This window comes from Carassius carassius, chromosome 29 (assembly GCF_963082965.1).
Source record: "Carassius carassius chromosome 29, fCarCar2.1, whole genome shotgun sequence".
Lineage (NCBI taxonomy): Eukaryota > Metazoa > Chordata > Actinopteri > Cypriniformes > Cyprinidae > Carassius > Carassius carassius.
The window spans coordinates 7,321,795-7,345,586 of NC_081783.1; the positions used below are offsets into that span (position 1 = coordinate 7,321,795).

Here is a 23,792-nt window from a genome sequence, read left to right on the forward strand (position 1 = left end):
TTCACTGAATCGCAGTTCGCAGTTCACTGAATCTCGTGCTCCTTTCTGGCACGTGCACCGTTTCGCAGTTCACCGAATATGAATACCCCACCCCCTCTCCCAAAAAATATTTTTCTCATCGAATCTACACGATGCACGTAGGTCACCTATTTTGGTTTCAAAACTGTGAATTTTGCCGAAAGGTGAGGGATTTTCATGTATGATATGGAATCAATGCAGCATGGCTTTCTTTCTAATGTGGAAATTTAAAAAGATTTGCTAATCAAGCAAATTCCGTGATTAGAGTCTGAAGCTTTTAAAGGCATAGTTCTCCAAAAAAATGAAAACGGTCATCATCATTTACTCACTCTCATGTCATTCCAAACCTGTAATAGTTCTTTTTGATGTTGAGCAACAAATTAGGATATTTTGAAGAATTTCAAAGAACCAAACAGTTGTTGGTCTTCACTGACTTCCATAGTAGGGAAAGAAATACTATGGAAGTCAATTTGGGACCATCAACTGTTTGGTTACCAGCATTCTTCAAAATATCTTCTTCTACTGTATGTTCAACTTAAGAAAGAAACTCATTCAGGTTTGGAATGAAAGGCTGAGTAAAATGATGACAAATTGCTTGGGTGAAGTATCCCTTTAAGGTTTTAAAAGTACCATATTACATAACTCAAGTGAAAGACAATATTTAAGTCGATATATTATGAATTCCACTAAAATATCTATATGTCTTCATTAAAGATGTCTAATTTGTGAACAAATGGCTAATTTCTATAGTATTTTGCATCATTTATGAAATCAGAAGGCTTCAGTCCCCATTCTCTGTAATTTTACAAAAAAAGTACATCCTTCAGAATTTCTCCTTTGGTGTCCCACTGAAGAATGAAAACCATTCAATATTATAGAGGTGAGTAAATGATGACCAGATTTCCATGTTTGGATGAACGTCCTCTTTTAATGCTTCAGATGCTCTCTGACTCGATGCTCAATATTTTACTGACAGATTGTCCTCAATCTGCAGTGGGCAGCCATTTATGCTGCGGCGCCCGGGGAGCAGTTGGGGGTTCGATGCCTTGCTCAAGGGCACCTAAGTTCAATACCACGACTTAGGTGCCCTTGAGCAAGGCATCGAACCCCCAACTGCTCCCCGGGCGCCGCAGCATAAATGGCTGCCCACTGCTCCGGGTGTGTGTTCACAGTGTGTGTGTGTGTGTTCACTGCTCTGTGTGTGTGCATTTCGGATGGGTTAAATGCAGAGCACAAATTCTGAGTATGGGTCACCATACTTGGCTGAATGTCACTTCACTCACTTTTTTTCAATCTGAGGCAGCGATGTGTTCGCTGCTCCTTGCCTAGAGTCTGATTCAGTGTGAATCACACTTTATACTCATTCATACTGTACAAACATTCGTTCCGCACAACACTTTAACCCTGCTGCTAGTGCTAAACCTCATTCACAAAGAGATTAAAGATCCAGCGCTCACAAGGTGACCTCAGCCGGACCGCTTGTGTTCAAGTCCCATCTCTAGTGCTCTTCCAGAGTGGCCGTGTGAAGGCGCAACAGCTCATTAACACATGGAAGTGGGAGGATATAACACATTTCAAAAGACAAACAACATAATTAGCTTTAGCAGCCTTTAATGTCATCTCTGAATAGTTTAGTAATGCTGCTTAATAGATAATAGCAGCAATCTTATAATCACGGTCTGCTCACGTTTAAGCAATCGCTTGTTCTTTAGGAAGAAATAAATAAACTCCCTATAAAAAAAATCAATCATGATATAGATCATCAAGACTATTTAAATGGCAGCGAGATTTAAACGGTGTGTAAATTACAGGATGTGCAAATGCCATGGCATTACTAGATGGAAAAAGGAAAGGAGATCTAGAATAGATTATAGTAAAAAGCATGTTGTGCATTTTAATACTTTAAATGAGCGAGGACGCATTAAACTGATCAAAAGTGACAAAACTTTTAACAAAACTGTTTCATTTCAAATAAATGCTGTACTTTTTAAACTTTCTATCCAACAAAGAATCCTGAAAAAATATTTTTAATGCTGTCAAATGATTAATCGCAAAATAAAAGTTTTTGTTTGCATAATATATATATATAATATAATTTTATTTATAATGTTTATATAATTACACACACAGTATATATTTTGAAAATATTTGTATGTCTATATTTATATTCCTATAATTTATATTATAAATAAATATATTTAATATTTAAACATAACATATTTTTCTGAAATATATACATGCATGTGTGTGTATTTATATATACTTATACTACGGGCCCATCAAATGCTTGAATCTGATTGGCTGATGAAGGTGAGATGCGCAATAATTTTCAGGGAAACACACGGCGAGCGTAGTTTCTTGACCGCATTACGGTTCCATATCACTTCACATAGTTATATGAAATAATGCTCATGCAGTTTGCATAAAAAGGTGTTGTCGGCACTGCCTGGTCTCGCATAGCCAGACCTTCAGACTGAGAGCTGTAGATCTGGAATCTATGGCAGCTTTCATTGGCCAAGGACCGACATGTCAAACAACCAATCACAGTTCGTTTCATTCAGCGTCGCATTTCAGGGTGTGGAAATGTCGCCACAATAACAGAACAGTGAGTAAAACTCTTTGACATATTTTAAAGATTCTGTGCCGCGAACTTCAAATATTTGACATACTTTTGAGAACTCGACGGCTTTCTTCTTTCGTGAGTGGATTTGGTGCCACGGTATTTTTGTTTCCAGGTTTTTAAGACGGTCATCACCACCTTGGTGTGCATTATTTTTCTAAACATTCAATGGCCCATCGTCAATTATTCCTTACATAATAAATATAGGCTACACAGCACACATTCATATATTATGTAAACAAAAACTTTTATTTTGGATGTGATTAATCGTGATTAATAATTTAAGAGCACTTTTTACACAAAATAATAAGCAGTGATTTAGTAGCAGTAGATCACTGGCAAGCTAGGCAATATCGCGTTCATTATCATCTGCAATTATAAACGCGATATTGCCTTGCTTGTCAGTGAACTAAGGCTCTGTGTAGTAAACGCCGTTCAATCTGAAAGCAGGTGATGGCAATTTACTACCAATCACGGAACCAACTTTACTGACGAGATGTGCATGACAATCACATGCGATTAATTGCACAGCCCTAAAAACATGCATATAAAAATCCTTTATTTGCACTCCATTTAATCATATTGCTGTCAAGGAAAAACAATTGAGATATTAAAGAGATTTTTCATATGGGTGATGTACAAGCAAGAGGATATAAATATACTATCCTATGGCATGCACAGACAAAAACAAGCTTAGACTGGATGCTGCTCCTATAAAGGAAGTTGGGATCAATGCAAAGAGAGACACATCCACACCACATGCAGTCTGAATTGCTGCCACGTCCTGTGTTTACAGGCACACATACAGGAAGAGCAAGATGTTGTGAAACAGAAGCATGAGGATGTGAGCTGCATGCTATCACTCGTTTCACCCTCTCTCACTCTCAGCTGCTCTCTTTATCACATGTGGGGTGCTGCGGTGCGGTGCGGTGCTCTTAGAGCCTGAGGTTTCATTGACTGCAGTGTGCAGTGAGCATGTGCGCAAAGTCATCAGTTTCTCCGCAGGCTGGGAAAATAACCTTTCCTGCACATTTGTGCCCTGTGCCCCAGCCTCTGAATAAATCATAAGCCCATCGTCTCAGCATAAGTGATCCCGTAATGCTTCACTACATCTACATGTCAGACATTGACGTTCATGCCAAACTGAAGTCCTGTTCTCGGGCTCAGCAGAAAGTGTGACAGAATTATGTGGAGACAGTGCTAGAATAGCAGCTTGTCGGGACGATTAGTGCAGCGTACGGTGTGCTAATATAGGTCAGGTCACCTGGATCCCTGGAAGCGGCTTGAAGGCAGTGTAGTAAGCCATAGGCAAAATCAAGAGCTTGAAACTGTGATAAATATAGGAGTGGGACATCGAGGCCAAAGAGTGTTACTCTTTCTGTGTGCCAGGACAGGATGAGAACATAGAGATGGGGTACAGGAGAGCAGCAGGAAAGCAGAAGGGCCATCTGTCCCTTGAGCAAAGCAAACAGTGCTCTGAGCTACATGTGCAGCGATCGTGAGACTCTTAAAGCAGATTCAGAACTCTTCTAATGAGCATGATATGGCATTTTCATACTGATCATACTGGTAATTGTATGTGGATTTCTTAAATATAGGGACAGTATTGTTCATATAAGCATGAGTTGGTGTGCGTTTGGTGTGCGTTGTGTGTGTGTGTGTGTGTGTGTGTGTGTGTGTGTGTGTGTGTGTGTGTGTGTGTGTGTGTGTGTGTGTGTGTGTGTGTGTGTGGTGGTAAGCTAATGAGGAGCTCTATTGATGTCAAGGGGTATCATGTGATGTGGTCTTTTCTCTAAGGGAGGTCTTCAGTCATAAAACTCCCAACAGATATCCACCAGCATGTCATTCTAAATACAGAGCAATAGCATAAACAACAATTGTTATCTTTTATATAGCACATGCTAAATCTTTTAACAAGAATACGACATGGCAGACAAGAGAAAAGGTGTAAGGTTGCATTATTACAAAGAGGTGCTGATGGAGATTACTCAAGGAGGTGTGAGGGAGTGGATATTCAGGTTTTGGATTCAAGCCACATTGTTTTATTGCATATCACATTATGTACAAATATGTATCAAAGCCTCAGACTTGACAACATGTAGGTGTCTGTGGGAGAACAATCTAAAGAAGGGATGCACAAACCAGGTATCTTGCTTGTGGACACACCAGGAATCATCCCACATCCTCCAGGATAATGAGACAGGAATGAGAATAGGGAGGGACAGAGATGCTGAACAAAGCAAATGCGCAATTATGTGGCTGCCTGGGAGTTTAACACTTTGCTTTGTGAAGCTTCATTGTAGAAGAAAGTCTTACAGGTTTCAAATAATGTGAGGGTGAGTAAATGGATTTTCATTTTTGGGTGATAGATCCTTTTAAGAGAGAAACCCAGTTAAGAGTGATGGCACACTGCTAGAATGGTGCCAGACACTGCTTTTAGACATCTACGACATTCAGCTGATAGTCCAGAAGGATGGAGGTAATGGGATATATGAAATGCATAAACAAAGACATGCTCAGTTTGCTGACAAGACTTGAGGATAATGACAAAACTGTCATTTTCTTGTACTACTAAGGCTGTCAGAGACATACTAATGCTTTTACTTTGTCAGGAACATCTGTGAATGCATTCAGGAATGGCAGGAGCACACTATTAGACTAAAGCTTACCAGCTTGTGCTCATTTGAAGACACGGTTTCATGTTTGTGCACAAAACTAACTGCAAACCATTTGCACATTATTTAAAGAGCAAAATTTTCAGATATTATTCAACATTATATATAGGTTATTTCATACTAAAAGAGCATCTACAATGGATGCATGTGTATTTGCTACGTTCTGAGACTTCTTGTCACATACTTAAAACATCAAAGGGCAACCAGCTTCAGGCTTGTAGTGTGGCTTGGCTTAAAGCACAAGCCTGTCAGCCTTTCAAATGCTGCACTTCATTACAAGCAAATGGGCCTGACTTAATGAAATCAGCTGCTCCTGTCTCCGTCACTGGGTATTTACTGATGGTCACGACCATCACAGCTCTCCAAAAAGAGACTATACAGTGGGCATCTTTTTTGCTAATCAATAGCTTAAAAATTTAACCTTTACAAGTGACTTTTTACTTTTTAAAAAATAAATATCCTATTGTGTAATCTATTTTGTTAAAAATATACTGTTTCAATTTATTGTAAAAAGGCATGTTTCGGTATCTATGTGTCACACAGCAACTTATGGAAATGTTTGTGTCTTTAACTGTTTTTCAATTATTATTATTTGGCAAGTAATAGTTTTTGTTTCCAAAACCATACATTTTACAGTAAAATAAAAAAAGCAAAAACTTGTATAATTTTTTACTGTATATGGTTAAGCATCTTAAAGTTAACCAATTAACCAAAAAAATCATTTTTACTGTAAAAAAAAAATTACAAACAGTGTTCCTGAAACCTTTAGAGTGATACATTTGAATTCACCAGTGTAGTTTAGGTATACAGTGGTGAGACTGTAACAGATGATAGAGATGTTCTGCACTGCCCTCATTCCATGAAGCTTTGATTAATTAAAGCATTTAAACACCTCTACTGCTAAAACTGACTCCTGATAGGAGCAAAGGGTAAAAAAGTCACTAATATGGGATAATTTTCTAGAATTTTCTAAATCGAGGCATACATTTTCATTCTGTGAGAAACCAGGAGATGAGAAGCAATATGTGATGTTAGGCTGACAAACACAAAAAGATTAAACACCACACAAATCTAATGCATGGCTTCTGAAGACATTGAATACTGTATATTGTGGCACGTCCTGATTTTGCTGAGTTAGATGTGTTCCTAGGTCAACATATTTTGTTGACCCTGGAACAACATTTTATTTCCAAAAATATATTCTTGACCATTTCCCTACACCTAAACCTAACCCTAACCATGAGTAATCCCTAAAATCAAAGGAAATGATAGATGAATGACACTGATGTACAAGCAACAAATAGTGATTTTAAGCGTAAACTTCACAAAATCTATTAACTGGTCCTTTAAATCTGATTGGTTAATCACAATGTTGTTCCAGGGACAACAAAGATGTTGTCCCAGGAACATTTCTCACTTGGTAAAATCAGGTTCTGCTATAGACGGTTTCATCAGGCGCACGCGCCTGGACCTAAGTTAACTTCCGGTCTGTGTTGTGTACATCGGTCTGGCTGCAGTGCCTTCTACAAACGCAGTTAAAGTCAAGGTGATGAGTAGACTGAAGTTGGGCTCAGGTGGTTGTGCTGCGGGATGTGTTTCCCATACATTTATTTATTTTTGGAGACTCGCCACAATTTTAAAACTGATCGATTTTAAAAAAGGCTTCTTTGAATAAACATGAGTAACGTTATGTACTGCACGTTTAATAATAATAATTCCTTACATTTATAGGTTTAAATATTAAAACGAGGCACAGCTGTTTTTATATCGCTGTATTTCTGAAGGAAGACTTGCATGTTATATGCCTGATAAAGCAGCGTGTGAGCGTACCAGCTCTGCTTTGTTTACAGCTGTTACTGCGGAAACCTATTTCTCACGCTTTATGTCTATGCTTTAAAACATCTGCTGGCAAAGAATGAATTTACATTTTCATTAAGTCCGCCTGATCCACGCAGCAAACAAATTTTGTTTGTTGTCAAAAAATATCTACTCTAGAGGGACTTGGCTGTTGTTATTGATTCTATTTGGAAGTCTAACGGAAGTTAAGTTAGGTCCACAAAAGCGCGCATGCGCAGTAACATTTGTTTATGTTGTTGCCGTTGAAACCGTCTATATTGTGCACAAGTCATGAACAGACTCTATTCCCATTCACTTTGTCACTGCATGGAAAAGAGCAGCCAGAACATTCTTCAAAACATCTCCTTTTGTGTTCAATGACAGAAAAAACTGTACTGGTTTGGGACATCATGAGGATGAGTAAATATAAAAATATTTTGTGTATGTGAGTATGTGTACTATATCTTTAGACATCTATCCTTTCATCTCCTCATGTTACAGTGAAAGACAGCAGAGTCTGTGAATGTTTGCTCCCCACTTATTTCTGATTTGTTGTCTTGGCTGTCTCTTAATGTAAATGATTCTTTCTTTTGTGTGTGTGCTCCTGCTAACACTGAAGCGCATACACACACATGCACACACACACCTTATAATTGTCACTCCAGAGTGTGTGAAATCAACTTCAGAGAACAAGTGCACAGCTATTTTCTGCAGCTGTCATCCTCACAACGGTTTATTTAACATTTTTCTTCATGAGTCTATCATAGATAAGACTGAGCTTGAACACACAGAAGTGAATGTCAGTGTACACAAAACATTTTTGGTATATGTATATCCAAAGACCTGTGTATCTATATGACACCTTTCGACATCAGTCGTTTGAGAAATGATGTAACCAGCAACCACTTGAGAGCTCATCATTCATCTAAATGTCATTATAGCACAATAATGAGATAGATGGAGATTCATTGCATTTACTTCAAATCTGGTGGACTCTAAATAATTCTGAGAGGTGCTGAAATGTGATGAATCCGCAATGGTGAAATTCCCAGGTTTAACCTGTAATTAACTGCTGGAAAGAAGAGCTAGGAGTCAAATGAGAAGTAGAAGAAGTGATGACATGGCAGTCAGCCTAAAGAAGGATCCCTGGCCTTACATAATATTCATCTTATTTCAAGCCATGTGCCTTTAGAGGAGTCCACCTCTCTACAGGGTTTCAGCATTTGAATGCAACAGCTATGTTGACCCCATGTGACCCCAGAGATCAATGTGGTCAATAGTGTTCAAATCAAAAATGCAAGGAGCACATGACATGAATTAATCCTGTGACAAATGACCAGCCACAGTAATCTCAACCTTAAGTATATTTACAATTGTTCACGGACCATCTTCTACATGTTCCAAACAAAACTGGCAAGCACTGGATTTTTTTTTTTTTGTAAATATTTTTTTTATTTTTCGATCAGTATTAAATAAACCCGCCTCTAAATGATACAGGCTTGGTGGTTACACTTCAGTCAGATCCTGATTTGTCTTGACTGCGTGGGCAGTTAATGTCCAAAATAAGCTTCAAATTGGATCACACTGTATGCAGATATTTATGGCTCTGCAGGTGACTGTCTACTTGAAGCTACTGCTTTAAGACTTCAAGTTAGAAATCCAGCCAGAAAAGTGCATAGTATTTACCTCCACAGAAGTGCTTAGTAATGCTTTTGTGAAGAGTTGCTGGAAGTGGTGCCAGACACTAACAGTTTAAATTGAGGTAATTTTTGCTCTGGCCAGAATGGTGTCAAACTGTGGACTAATGGAGTCTTTATAGAGGCACTCGGGCCTTTCTAATCATTCCTGCTCAACAATTTGTAAAGAGAGGCACTGGGAGATTCAACATACTCTACTTGTGATGAAGAAATGGCTGCCTAGCTGTCAATCAAATCCTCATCCATGTAAGCAGAAACCATCCACATATTGCATGACCTAAAATGTGCCCTGAGACACTAACCCAAGCCATTCTGAGGCACAAAGTTCTGCACATATCATAAACAACCTACAGTGAAAGACCTTTATTTTCCCTCCACTAACCCAGAATGCAATGTGTATCCTCTCAAGCCTTGTTAGGCTTTATTACCCCCTTGTCGTAATTTGGCCAGCTTTCATTTGTTCATGATCAGACCACTGACTAACCATCGGCACACTAAGAGCATCAACCAGGAAACTGGCTATTAACATGTGACACACATATGCACACACAGAGTCATAATCACAGCTATTTGCTTTAACAACATCTCACTAAACTACTTAAACAACAGGACTACACAGAATGGATGGGTAACATCTTCTCAGGCTTCACATTGTAGTGGAAGGACAACGGTACCTTTAAAGGTGCAAGACTCCAGGTCACCTGATTGTTAGTTGTGTAATCTCATTTTTTTCACTATATGTTTTTAGCCATTCCTTACACTGTCAAGACCAAGAAGGGGGAAAAAATCAGCTAGACCCCAACAACCAATTGAAATGACCATTTAAAGCAGAGAATTTAATTATTAACCTCTTTATTGAACTAGAGCAGGGAGTAAGATGCCCATGGGGATTGACAGCAGGGACAGAAGTGGAGGATGGTAGTTTAGGAATTCCAATCACCTGATGCAAGAACGACTTGTCTCAAATGACCTTCTTGCCACGTACATCACATCAACACTGCCTTCTTTTAATGACTGGGTTTAGCAGATTTACAAATGATATTACAAGTTTTTCCCTTTCCCTATATGGTGTGTACTCAAAATGTCCTATACTTCTGCTGACTGGCTATTAGGGCTGCACATACAAAAAAAAAAAAAAAAAAAGAATTGCAATTTTTCTGATACAAATTGTGGTTGCAATTTGAAATATGAATTAAATAATGATTTGGTGTGCAAAATAACATAATGATTATATGATGATGGCTTATAATGATCCAATTTTTTAAAATAAATTTATGAACAATAATAATGAGAAGAAAAATATTAATAATAATTATTGTTGTTGTTATTGTTAAATAAAAACAAAATAAATATTACAGCAATATTATGAATACATACGTATTATACTCACTGTAAATTAAAATAAAAAAATCATTAATTTTATAACACTAATATTTATGGAATAACTTCAATTAAATTTTCAAACGTAAAACCATAAAGCTTTTATTTTAGGTAACAAATAGCAATAAGACTTTTTTGTGAAAGCTCCTTTTTGACAATAACTGGTTTATAAGTGGTTCTCATGACATGATTCTCAAGTTTTGGAGTTTATGTGGAGCAGTATTTCCTGGGAACTGAGACACTTTGGGACACTAACCCCTGGTTTCACAGACAGGGCTTAAGACTAGTCCTAGACTAAAATATAAGTCTGAGCTGTTTCCACTGAAATAAACTTGCACTGACTGATCTTAAAAATATATCAGTGCCTTTTTAGTTTTAAGATGCACATCGGTAATGTTTTTTTTTCTAAGCATGTTTATAAAAATTACTTAAATGTCCTAATTGATCTATGGTCTAATCCTGGCTTAGTCTAAGCCCTGTCTGTGAAACCGGGCCTAAAACCGCTCAAAGAACAGTGTATTAAAGAACAGTGTAACGCTTCACTAGGAAACATGTAACATACATTTAATTTAAATCACAGTCTTTGTGATTTGATGAACATACTAAGTCGTTACATGATTTTGGTTTTATTTTGCGCAGCCCTATTTAATAAACGTAAATCAGGATAAATAACTTGTTAAAGGTCAGGTGGCTTTTGCAGAGTTGACCATACATTCCTTCCTCTTACCAGAGAGAACCAAAACAAGGTCATTCTCTTAACCTGATAACAATTAAATACTTGTCAATCACTAAGTAAGAAACTTGACTGCTAATTGACTAACAACTTGTCTTGTGTTGGCTTTGCAGCAGAAAATTAAATCCCATTAAGTGATGCCGCATTCAGGCCCGAGGGAAGTGTAATTAAACAAAACACAATATCCACAGCAGGCTCTGGGACGGAGCAGCCAGCTCAGAGTGTCATTGCCACAGGTACATAAAGCAACAAGGTGCAGTGATGCTTTCTGAACTGAATTCCTGCCGCTACACTTGAAACATCACGCGTTACTGAGCCAAAATATTTGTCAGTGCAGCTGACATGGATCACTGGGCATTGCGTAGCAAACAGCATCTCAGTAATTATGCTCTTGGTAGTGTTTCTGTAGCTGCAAGGTTTATACTTGCTCTGGAGAGCAATAATAAAGCTAAACTCCAGGAGTCTGAAGAAAGTTTCACTCCCCCATGTCTAAGATGTGTTATGAATGTACTGTGACCTTGTTACAAGCAGCTGAAGCCTGTCTAATGTCTAAGAACTCAAATATGTTTTCGAACTAAAAACAACATTCTCCTTTTCAGTCACAAGGTTTTGGTTTGCTGAGTCAAACAGCTAAACGTCATGGCAAATTCAATTTAATGCAAACATACAGACACATGGACTGTGTGTGCGTCTGTGTGTAGCTATATAAACCTAGACAAAGAACCATTTTTTTCATATATGTTACCCTGGACCACAAAATTGTCAGTTTTCTGAAATTTAGATGTATACATCAGCTGAATAATTAAGCTTTCCGTTTATGTATGGTTTTATAAGATTGGACAATATTTGGCCGAGATAAAACTATTTGCATATCTGGAATTTGAGGGTGCAAAAAAATCTAAATACTGAGAAAATTGCATTTGAATTTGTCCAAATGAACTCTTAACAATGCATATTACTAATCAAAAATTAAGTTTTGATATATTAACAGTAGGAAATTTACAAAATATGTTCATGGAACATTATCTTTACTTAATATCCTAATGATTTTTGGCATAAAAGAAAAATTGATAATTTTCACCCATACAATGGTTTTTTTGGCTATTGCTAAAAATATACCCCAGCGACTTAAGACTGGTTTTGTGGTCCAAAAATATCTTATCTTACATTCCACAGAAGTAAGTCAGTCAAACAGGTTTGGAACAACATTAGGGTGAGTAACTTGCTTTAAATTCAACTGGAGTCAGAGTCTCAGACTTATGTTTCCATCTCTGGTTTGTGCATAAAAAACAGGGTAAAGATTGAACAAAAGAACAGACTAACAACAGTTTGCAGATAAATCTTGATGTTAAAATTTGATGTTATGGTGAATTGCCATACTGTACTTCAAAACCTGGGGAGCAACATAAGCAGTGCCTCTGTCCATAAATGTCACCAAACAGAAAAGCTTATCTTTACATCAACAAATGGCATGAAAATGCATTTCTAAATCTCAAAAAATTCCATTCAGACCTGTAATCCAAAATCCTGAACTGCCATGTAATCCCACACCTACAAAAATTACGTCCCATGAATCAAACCATTAGTGTAATGAAAGAAACCAACAAATAACACTGATAACTAGATCAGTAACACTGGTTATGAACGTGAACAAATATGACTCACCTGAAAATAAAACCCAATATACTGTTCTTCAAGTACTTTACAACACGCTGAATACAGATAGGAAAATGTTATTACAGATAGGAATATCCTCAGCCTTAAAGGCTTCATTATAACAAAATGGACTGGAGGAACTCAATTTTCCAGATTTAGAGGATGTGTGGTAGTGGCCTACATTCACAACACTGAAAGACTGATTGGGTTTTAATCCCCATAAATGCATTGCTGCATAAATCCCATTACAACCATTACTAGCCCACTGTTGTCATCAGTCATAATATGAAAACTCCAGCTCAATGGACCATTTAGAGTCACTCGCTCTCCCCCTCTGCCATTTCTTTCTTATCAATTGTTCCTCTTCAGGAACTCGAGCTGCGTCTAGAACGTTTGGGGAACACGTCCAGCGTGACGTCTCTGAATAATGTGTATAATCAGTCCAAAGGAAGGGCAAGACGTCATAGGCGGGTGACGTCAGAGACCAGGAAGCATAAAAGCATGAGCGGCGAAGCCGGAAATCAGCCTTGTGTCTTCAGCAAGCGCTCTGTGTGTGTGTCAGTTGCTATCTGTTTGTGAGTCTTATTTAGTGTCGTTTGTCCACTGATAAACTCCATTGTCAAGGCTTCAATCAAGAGAAGTTTTGGGCGAGAGCAGGCAGCGTTCAGGCTGTGCGTTTTCCCTGCCAAAAAAAAAAAAGGTGGGGACACACGCAGCTGGTGTGTTGTCTGCTTGAGAGTGAAGTGCGCAGTGTCAGCTCTCGAGGGAGTTGACGGCTGCGATGCGTGCCTTTGCTTCACTCTCAGAAGGCTCTCTTTGAGGAGAGAGCTTTCACTGGTGTTTCTCGCGGTGCCAGACCCGCTTTCGCCGAGGCGGAACGGTGGTTGTGCTCGCGGGATTCGCTATCGGATCTGCTGGAAGGAATGTAAAACAGGCAAGTCCCTATCTTCTTTCTTAGCCACCAGATCCGGCGCCCGCTCTCGGTGGTCGGAAGCCCGCGTTTGCGGTACTTTCTCCCCGATGAGAGGGCACGACGTGCTGCCTGTCTTTCTCTGAGGAGATTGATGTGGAAATGCGTCGATGAGCTCGCCAGTTGTACAAGCACCAGTCACACAAGCATATTAATATGAACATAAGCAGCATTAATGAAGAGTGGAGCTCGCGCAGTCAGCTCTCGGGGGGCTGATTGTGCTTTTCTCGCTGTTAAGCACTCCGCTCTCGCCGGGCAAGCTCCGAGGAGTGTGTCCGTGCATGCGATCTTGCGGTCGCGGTTTCGCTGGTGCTGAGGCACGGCGGTGACCGCGATAGCAGGAATCGCACATGATCTGGTGAACGAGTTGGAGACGGCTCGTCCTATCTCCACCCGTGTTCACTAGATCTAGACCTCGTTCTCGAGGCTTGGAAACCAGCGCAGCGGTTTCTTCGCCCTCTGAGCCAGCTCGCTGCTGCTGCTGCATGCTCTCTCGCCGGGCACGCTCCGAGGAGTGTGTCCGTGCATGCAATCTTGCGGTCGTGGTTTCGCTGGTGCTGAGGCACGGCGGTGACCGCGATAGCAGGAATCGCACATGATCTGGTGAACGGGTTGGAGACGGCTCGTCCTATCTCCACCCGTGTTCACTAGATCTAGAGCTCGTTCTCGAGGCTTGGAAACCAGCGCTGCGGTTTCTTCGCCCTCTGAGACAGCTCGCTGCAGCATCCATCTTTCTCTGAGAAGATGTTGTTTGAAGATGTTGTTTGTGTGACTGAGTAGCATAAAATAATATATATATATATATATATATAAAAAGACATGAGCGCTGCCGAGGCAACGCGTGTATTACATTGTTTTATTTTTATGTGAGTTTTTTCTACACCAGACTGTGTTGAGTAGTCTGGTTGCTGACTACATTTAATTCTAAGGAATAAAATGACATATTTATCTGACTATGTGAAGTTAGATGTACAGGGGCTCTAGGGATGTGATTTCTTGTGTGAGAACACGTGTGTACCGCTCTTCCTCTGAGGAGGTTGAGGCGGTCAGGGGCTGCTGGGCGGAGCAGTCCCAACCGTGTTCCAGCCCCATGTGCCGGGAGTGTCACTTTTGTACTTCTAATGGAAAGCCGTTGTTTTAGCTGGATAGCCTTCATCATAACGTCCTGACGCCTAGACCTAGGACATTTTGAGGGCCAGCTCCCTCTGTGGAAGAGTGGTGTACACCGCATTACACGGTGCCCGTCTCTCCTCAGTGCCCTCAGGAGATCGTTCTGCCAACCCTGCCGGTGTTCCAGGGAGCAGCGATCTCCGGCGAGCACTTCTCTCAGTTACCGCCCAGAAACGTAGCGGTGCTGAGAGGCTCGATACCTTTACGGGGGTCTCTAGAGCAGCTAGTACGGTCGTCCCCTGCCGGTCCACCGCTTCAGGGCACCGAGCTAGTGGCTCTAGGTGCACCAGAGGCCAGTCTCGCTAGACTGGTTCCCTTAGGAGGTCACATGGCGGTGTGGGAGCCCCTGTCAATGTACTTCACGGGGTCCTGCCCCGAGCAGGCTCTGGTCTAGTCTTCCTAGCAGACAATGTGGGTCTGAGGACCGTCGTTTTTAGGAGACTTCAGCTACGAGAGTCCTGATGCTGCGGCTCAGGACCTCGGAGGGCAGGCCCCTCTGGGGAAGAGCGGTGTACACCGCATTACACGGTGCCCGTCTCTCCTCAGTGCCCTCAGGAGATCGATCTGCCAACCCTGCTGGTGTTCCAGGGCGCAGCGGTCTCCAGCGAGCGCTTCTCTCAGTTACCGCCCAGAATAGTAGCGGTGCTAAGAGGCTCGCAACCTCCTGGGAGGTTTCCAGAGCAGCTAGTTCGACCGTCTCCTGCCGGTGCGCCGCTTTAGGGCACCGAGCTAATTGCTCTGATGCAACCAGAGATCAGTCTTGAGAGGCTGATTCCCTTAGTAGACTATATTGCAGCGTGAAAACTACTGCCAAATGTGTCTCAGTGGGTCCTGCACACTGTAGTGAGAGGCCACAGAATCCAGTTCTGGTGGGCCCCAAGCAGGCTCTGGTAATGGAACAGAAGTAGACTCTCTCTGAGGATGGAGACCATTGAGGTGGTCCCTCCTTGGGTTGCAGAGTCCAGGTCCTCAGCCGGTACTTCACTGTTCCGAGGAAGGATGAGGTGTTGTGTCCTTTTCTAGATCTGTGCTTTTGAACCTCTCAGTCAGGGGACTGAAGTTTAGCACGCCTGCACAGGCCAAGTCCGAGGACTGGTGTGTCACAATCTATCAAAAGATGCACTTATCTCCATCCTTCTTCATCGGAAGTTCCTGAGGTTTGCTTTTGGGGGCAAAAGCCTACCAATACGGATCTTCCACTGGCCTTGCACTCTCACCCCACACTTTCACCACTCAACCACATTGACGATTGGTTGATATCAGCTCAATCTCAGTAGATGACGGTTCGGCACCGAGGTGTCGTTCTCGCTCACATGAAAGAGCTGGGGTTAAGACTTAACGCCAAGAAAAGTGTGCTTTCTCCAGTTCAGAGAACCACTTATCTGGGCATGGTGTGGGATTCGACCACGATGCAGGCACGTATGTCACCTGCTCGGATCGAGTCGATCCTCACTGCAGTCTCGAGAGTGAGAGAAGGCCGGTCACTCACTGTCAAGCAGTCACGGAGATTGCTGGGTCTGATGGCAGCTGCGTCCAATGTGAATACTATTGGCCTGCTGTACATGAGACCCCTACAGTGGTGGCTCAAGACCAAGGGGTTCTCCCTGAGGGGAAACCCACTTCGCATGCTAAAGGTCACGCGGCGCTGCCTACGTGCCTTGGATATGTGGAGGAAGCCTTGGTTCTTGTCCCAGGGCCCGGTGCTGGGAGCTCCCTGTCGCCGCATGATGCTAGCAACGGAAGCGTCCCTCACTGGCTGGGGTGCGGTGATGAGTGGCCACCCTGCCCGTGGTCTGTGGAGTGGTCGCCATCTGACATGGCACTTCAACTGCCTGAAGATGCTGGCCGTGCTTCGTGCACTTCGTTATTTTATCCGAGACCTAAGAGGTCACCATTTGTTGGTGCGCACCGACAGCAACAGCGGTGGTCTCTTACATCAACCATCAAGGAGGTCTGCACTCCGCCGTTTATACAACTAGCGTACCAGATCCTTGTGTGGGCCCAGGACGAATTCCTCTCACCCAGAGCAGTTCACATTCCTGGGCATCTTAATATGGGAGCAGACATCCTGTTGAGGCAGGGGCCGAGGCCCGGGGAATGGCGGCTTCACACTGAGGTGATGAAGCAGAGTTAGAGATGTTGGCCAGACTCGGGTGGATCTGTTTGCGACTCGAGAGACATCGCACTGTCCCCTCTGGTTTCCTCTGAATCATCCAGCTCTACTGGGGCTGGACGCCATGGTACAGACATGGCCGAGGCTTCATCTGTACATTTTTCCCCCAATTGCTCTGCTCTCGGGAGTTCGAGAGAGTGCGCCGGGACGGAGTCCGGCTGCTGTTAGTAGCCCCGTTCTGGATGGGCCGGGTATGGTTCCTGGGCCTGATTTCTCTTTTTGACGGCACTCCATGGGAGGTTCCCGTCAGGAGAGATCTCCTCTCGCAGGCGGAGGGTGCGCCCCCGCATGGAGCTTAGAGGCTGTAGGTGCTGTCTCTGAGGAGGCACAACTCTTAGCTTCCGGTCTCTCAACCGAGGTTGTGAGACCGTTCTCCAATCCAGAGCTCCCTCAATAAGGAAACAGTATGCCTTGAAGTGGAAGCTTTTCACTTCCTGGTGCGGAGACCGCCAGCTCGACCCAGTTAACTGCCCGTATGGTACAGTGCTGGAGTTCCTGCAGGCTCTCCGCAGGGTTGACCCACTCCACCCCGAAGGTCTACGTGGCGGCCATGGTGGCCTACCGCGCCCCTCTCGGTGGCCAGTCAGAGGGCAGAAACCCTCTGGTTACATGTTTCCTCCATGGTGCGCTGAGGCTCCGGCCAGAAGAAGCTTATGCTAAGCAGTGATCAGGATGTTATCCTAAGCCTTGAGTCCTCTGATCTCCCCTCTCCTGGGGGTCAAGACTCACTCCTTCTGAAGTTTGGCCATTGGACGGGTTGTCCCCGAATTCTGTCAGGCTCCTTCTCTTGCTTTAGCTGTGCTCTTCCACACTAGGCAGAGATTTGAAAGTCTGGCGGCGTGGGCATTCTCGTTCCCCAAACGTTCTCGACGCAGCTCGAGTTCCTGAAGAGGAACGTCTAAGGTTACGTATGTAACCCTGGTTCCTCGAAGGAACGAGACGCTGCGTCGCAGTGCCACACTTCCGGCATCTCTGGCCGGCGCTTGCTTCATCCTTTGAGGCTGATTTCCGGCTTCGCCGCTCATGCTTTTATGCTTCCTGGTCTCTGACGTCACCCGCCTATGACGTCTTGCCCTTCCTTTGGACTGATTATACACATTATTCAGAGACGTCATGCTGGACGCGTTCCCCAAACGTTCTCGACGCAGCGTCTCGTTCCTTCGAGGAACCAGGGTCACATACGTAACCTTAGACGTTCTTCCTCTTATAATTGAACTTCTTTGTGACCTCAGCATTGAAGTAATAATATTATAACAAAATGACTAAATTATTTAAATGGCAAACTAACAGTAAAAAGTCAGAGATAGCAAAGGTTCAGTGTGAAAACGTTTAGACAAAAATATTGGATTATTGAAACAGCCCACCACTTGCGATATGGAATGTCCTACATATCACACTTTTAAGATCCATCTTAAACAGTAGCTTAAAACAAATTTGACCAGTAATCAGCATTAAGTATTATGTTGCACAATGTTTTATATTTATAACTGTAACTAGCAATCAGATTGTTGCCAAGTCTGCGGTTTTCCCACAGAATTGGTATTGGGTTGTTATTTAATCCACAGGTTAAAGCATTCTCCCACAACACGGAATGCTATTTTGATGGTGAGAACTTCTGCTGAAAAAGCATTATTCTTATGCCAATCAGATAAGACACTGTCCAGTTTTGTGAACAATATGCATCAGACCCATGCACCGTCTAAGGCTGAGACAGGAAACTGTGTGGTTGTGACCTTCTGAGCTGAGCAATGTGACCTATAATTCATAAATTGCCATCTGAAGCAAAGCTGATTTCCACAGGAACTACGAGCTTAGCTTAGACCTCCACTCCCTTCAGACACTTCCAGAGCTCTCTGAATTACTGCTTCACTGACTTCACCACAGGTATTTGAAGACTTTAAGGTCACAGCATTTAATTAAGATGAATCACCTGGCTACTTTGTGCTCTTCTATGTTTGAAGGTGACATAACCAAGCATGAATATTAATTCCAGCATGAATATTTATCCCACTACAACTTAAAAACACGGGTAACTATTCGGTTCAGGCAAATAGCCAAAGCGAGGAGAGGCACTTAACATTTTATGATTGTCCTCCAAAACAAACACAATTTGCATTATTCTGCTCTTTCTTTTCAGGCATGTTTTTAAAGCTGCTGTTATGACAACCACCGGGGTTTTGTGAGGAGCTGGAGATCAGGCTAAAGCAAGAATGGGCCAGCCAATCAGAGAGCACTAATCGTGCTACTTTCACCAGCCCGGCTGCATTGACGAGGTGGAGGGAACAGCTATAGAGACAGGCCCGCGACATTCCCAAACATTTCAGAGAGCAAGGCAGCGATGTAGAGTGACATCTCTCTAATGCAGATGGAGTCTTGCTCTAGGGCTGCATGCTGTGATTTCTGTCAGCGCTGAGGAAGCGGTAGCACTGTCCTGAATCACACTGTCCTTACACAGCCTTTACAAGCAACTTACTATCCAATCATCTGACCCTTTAAAGATGAATAAGATTCTGGAAGAGCATTGTACAAAATTTTTTTACTAAACTACATTTTACTTAATATAACAGCACTGGGTTGTTTCATAATAACAGTGAGTTTGTGCACTAGGTGTTCCAGACTAGAGTATACAAGTCGAAGTGAACTGTTTTAGCTTTTTTATGGCTTTTTTGTTTTGCAAAGAAATTAATACTTTTATTCAGCTAAGATATATTAAACTGATCAAGAGTGACAGTAATAACATGTATAATGATACAAAAGATATCAATTTCAAATAAACTTCTTTCTTTTGAACATTCTATTCAAAGAATCCCGATAAAGCACCTTGGAATTTTAGTATTAGGCCTATTTCTGAAGGATTATGTGACTGATGTAATGGTAGCTGAAAGTTCAGCTTTGCCATCACAGGAGTAAATTACATTTTAAAATATATTCTAATAGAAAAGGCATTATTTTTAATTGTAATAATATTTCACAATATTACTGTATTTGAATTAAAATAAATGCAGCTTAGGTGAGCATAAGAGACTTAAAAAAACATTTAAAAATCCTACAGACCTCAAGCTTCTGAATGGTAGATATCAAATATTTGTTGTACTAAATATCATACTGATACTCTTTTCCTTCTGTAAAATTGCTTAATTATGTAATACTGTAATCCTTATGTAACTAATGTTATATTCATTCAGGAACATGAGGAAAGCACTTTTGCCTTTTATTTATGTCAACGACTCCAGTTGCCCTCACTCTGTGTGTGAAATGCAGTTGGAAATATCCAAACAACATGTTCAAACTCTTCTCTTTTATGTTATTCACACGGTTTAATCTACAGTGCTGAAACATGACACTGTACAAAACATCCCTTTATCCACAAGTCATATTCAGCTATTTAATTTACTTGGGTCCGGCAGATCAAGACAGCATGTTTTTTTTTCACCTCCAGTCACCGCATCAGTGGATTTGGATGCTGCGGAATTCAGGGTTCCACTATGCCAAGAAGATTAGAGCAGGTGTCAGAGCGGGGCACAAAAGTCCTTCTGCTGCTTTGTGATTGATGAAGCCTCTCTAAATTATGCTCTGGATGCCTATTGATCTGGAACTGCATCTGGCCTGGAGATGAATTCATCTGCAAAAAATTATGAAAGACTCGCAAGCCCTGCTCAGCCAGTCCAGAGCCTGTGGCATTCATCCTCCGGCTAATTAGCCTGTGCTGTAGTCATGTGCCCTTGGGCATTCAGCGCCACTGGTCTAAATTGCAGTGCAATGGTGGACTGGTATTTATCAATCTGTAAATAAGACACTCAGGACAGATTCAAACTTGCATCTTAATCAGCATGGCTCCAGTGTGTTAAAAGCTTGCACGCTTATGCTACAATTTGTCCTTTTTCTAATAGCCATGCCAATAATATGCAATAAAAACTGTGATAGTTCCTTTCTGTAACTTAATGACAAACATCTACAAGTCAAGATTATTATTTAATATGACTTAATTATTATTTCATCATCTTGACGTCATTGGGCTACACCAAAACCGGGTTAGATCAAGCAGAGATAAACCTTTATGCAAAAACAGCACGAATCCATGTTTAACAGTGTAGCTAAGCACACAAAGTGTGAATGACTTGACATAGTTTCTATTAAAAATCAGATGAGCTCAATGACAGCACTGCTCATGCTTATACAGAAAACCTAAACTTTTACACATGCAGTAAATTACTGTTATACAGCAAATAATTACAGTAGCAGTACTTAATTATAATTTACAAACAAAGACTCAAGACTCAAATTAAATGGGAATTACCAAGTAAACCTAACTTAAAAATGTATATATAAAGCTTCTAATAATTGTATTTAGGCTTTTACTTAGCAAATTTTTGCAAAATAACTAGCCTTTCCTGAGTAGCCTTTTTTTCAAGTAAATCCTACTCTAAATTATTTTTAGTGCATTAAATCCAGAGTAACTAACAAGCGAAGGATAAAAATACCAAAGTTAATGGAATTTAATGATGTAAAGGCAGCCACTGAAATGTGTTTCATAATATAATATTTCAAACAAATTAGATGAAAGCCAGCATGCTGAATGAGTCACATGCAATGCTTTGACAAAGTGCTGCCTAAAACAAAAAGAAAAATGAACTCCTGCGGCATTCAACAATGTCTGTTGTACATTTACTACAAACAATAATAATATGTTTAAAAAAAATAAGATAGCTGTCTGTTCATTCTGTGCCTAAAGAGGGGCGAGGAATGGATTTATTTTGTTTTTTACGAATACTTAATGAACACTATTTATGAACAACATTTTCATTTTATTTTTTCCAAAATAAAACAGAGCAATCACTCATATTTATTTCTGATCAGCACTAAATTTATATTAGTGAGTCTATGGGAAAATTTAATTAACTTGCCAAAAAGAATCAAAGCGAACCAATTCTCTGAAATAATCCATGTCAAGTCACTCTAGATTTTCTATTGTATGGTAAACTATAAAAATGTCTATTAGAAGTTACTTTTATGCAAAAACAAATGAATTATTAATTTCTACAAAAGAGGAACAAAAGTAATTTGTCCGTTTGCCAACAATATTAGTAATATACAGTGGCAGGTTTATTTTAGAGGTAATCAGGCTATGCTACACTGTGGGATTTCATCAGTCGGAACAAAGGAGCACAGCATATTCATGTCGTTGTAAACTTAAATGAAAACCCCTCAGCAGAAAGCATGCACATCAATTAATCGTGCAGAGGTTTCTTTGGCAACCCAGTAGCCCTTTGTCTCCAAGGCAATGGTTGGCCAGTTTACATCCAGTTGAAGCGCGGCTGTTTCAGAGACATGCAGAAGCTCGGTTTTACGCAATCGGTCATTTGCGCAGTAGCTACCCAAACAAACGATTAAGCGTCATCACACAGCGAAGATCGTTGCAAATGTGATAAATATTTGAACAGTTACTCAGACCTACCTTAATGTGCAAGGAAGGGGAAATGGGGAATTTGAATGGAATATTCATTGGTTTTATTGCAGGTTACGTTAAAGCGACAGTCCAATAATTCATCTCCTCAGAGCAGACTGAATGAAATTTGTGCCGATTTCGGTCTTTATCAGGTGGCGGTTTTTTGTTATTCAGCCTAGCTGCTAATCATTATGTAGGCTATTAATCTCATAAATGTTTAACATTTCTATTTGCCAATTTCCATAATGCTTTTATGTTTTCACAATTGAGCAACAATGCAACGAGAAGATGAATGAGATCACGGTCGCTTTAACCTTTGAGAGCAATCGAGACGTTTCAAGACTCTTCTTACCCTTAGAAGCATCCTTTTCTTCTTTAGTCTTAGCCACTTTTCCGCTCATAGATCCCAGTTTGGATGTATAGATCCCGATTTAGATTAAAACCCGAAATCCTTCAGTCGAGTATACCCACTGTCGCTTTAGGAAATCCTTGGCAAATCCAAACCAAAGGTGCCAGGTGATGAGATAAGAGCTCTGCAAGAAACGCATTGTAAATAAACAAAAGTGAATCTTTTTTTTAGATACATCAAAGGGAAAGTGGTGGTTCTCGTACCTTCTATCGACATTTATCATCAGTTAAACAGAGACTACAGAAGTCGAGTTTACAAAGCGCGTAGTAACAAGTACGCCAATGTCACAATCAAACGCAGACCTTCTCGTAGTGCTCTGTTATCAACAAGGTTATCTCACCTTATCTCTTCCACGGTGTCTCCTACATTAATACACATTGATGTAGACAAACGGCTCCTGCATGAATCTCGAGGTGGTGAAAATAAGACGAACCCTCTCGAATGAAGCAAACCGGAGAACAAAAAGCGCGAGGGAAGAAAAGGGGCTTCCACCGAGTGTCAGTCGACGTCAGCTGTGACACACTGGACGCGAGCGCTGATAAAACCCGAGGAACCACCTTTTGCTAGCTACTGTAACGGAGATATTCACAAATGTACTAGCCTGTTGCCAGCGTCTGCAGAAACTGGGTCTGATGTAAAACACGCCATGCTAGTGTGAGCAACAGATATTGAGTCAAAATTGAAATAGCGGTCTAGATCGAATGCAGAGGGAATAAAACCACTGATATTCAAAAGACAGGCTATACATAAGATATTTTAAAGAAAAAATAGGCTCCTATTTTTGATTCTATCGATGCAAAAAATCCCAACAATCCCGAATTCCGATGCGCATTTTATATAGGCCTATTGATTGCCCTACATAAAGCTCGAACCCCCATGGAGTTCAAAAAGAAAGATTGGAGGATCTGAAAAGTAGTAGGCTATGGGCTATGGTCTTCATTTTAGGCCAAATAGCATACCCTATATATATATATAGTACAGGTTAAAGAACAAGGGTGAGCTTTTAAAG

At 41.2% G+C, this 23,792-nt stretch overlaps 1 protein-coding gene across 2 annotated transcripts in view; it reads right to left on the reverse strand.

The window, feature by feature from the left end:
- The window catches only part of fgf13a (fibroblast growth factor 13a), a 131,207-nt gene extending 107,862 nt beyond the window's left edge, over positions 1-23,345 (reverse strand). Inside the window, exons 1-2 of one of the 2 annotated variants that reach the window (XM_059515652.1) lie at positions 23,124-23,345; positions 22,727-22,907 (exon numbers count right to left, since the gene is read on the reverse strand). In XM_059515652.1, coding sequence (XP_059371635.1) covers positions 22,727-22,775 — 49 coding nt within the window. In that variant the 5' untranslated portion in view covers positions 22,776-22,907; positions 23,124-23,345. The remainder of the gene's footprint in view (positions 1-22,726; positions 22,908-23,123) is intronic. The other variant, XM_059515654.1, reaches the window with a different exon arrangement.
- Positions 23,346-23,792: the final 447 nt, after the last annotated feature.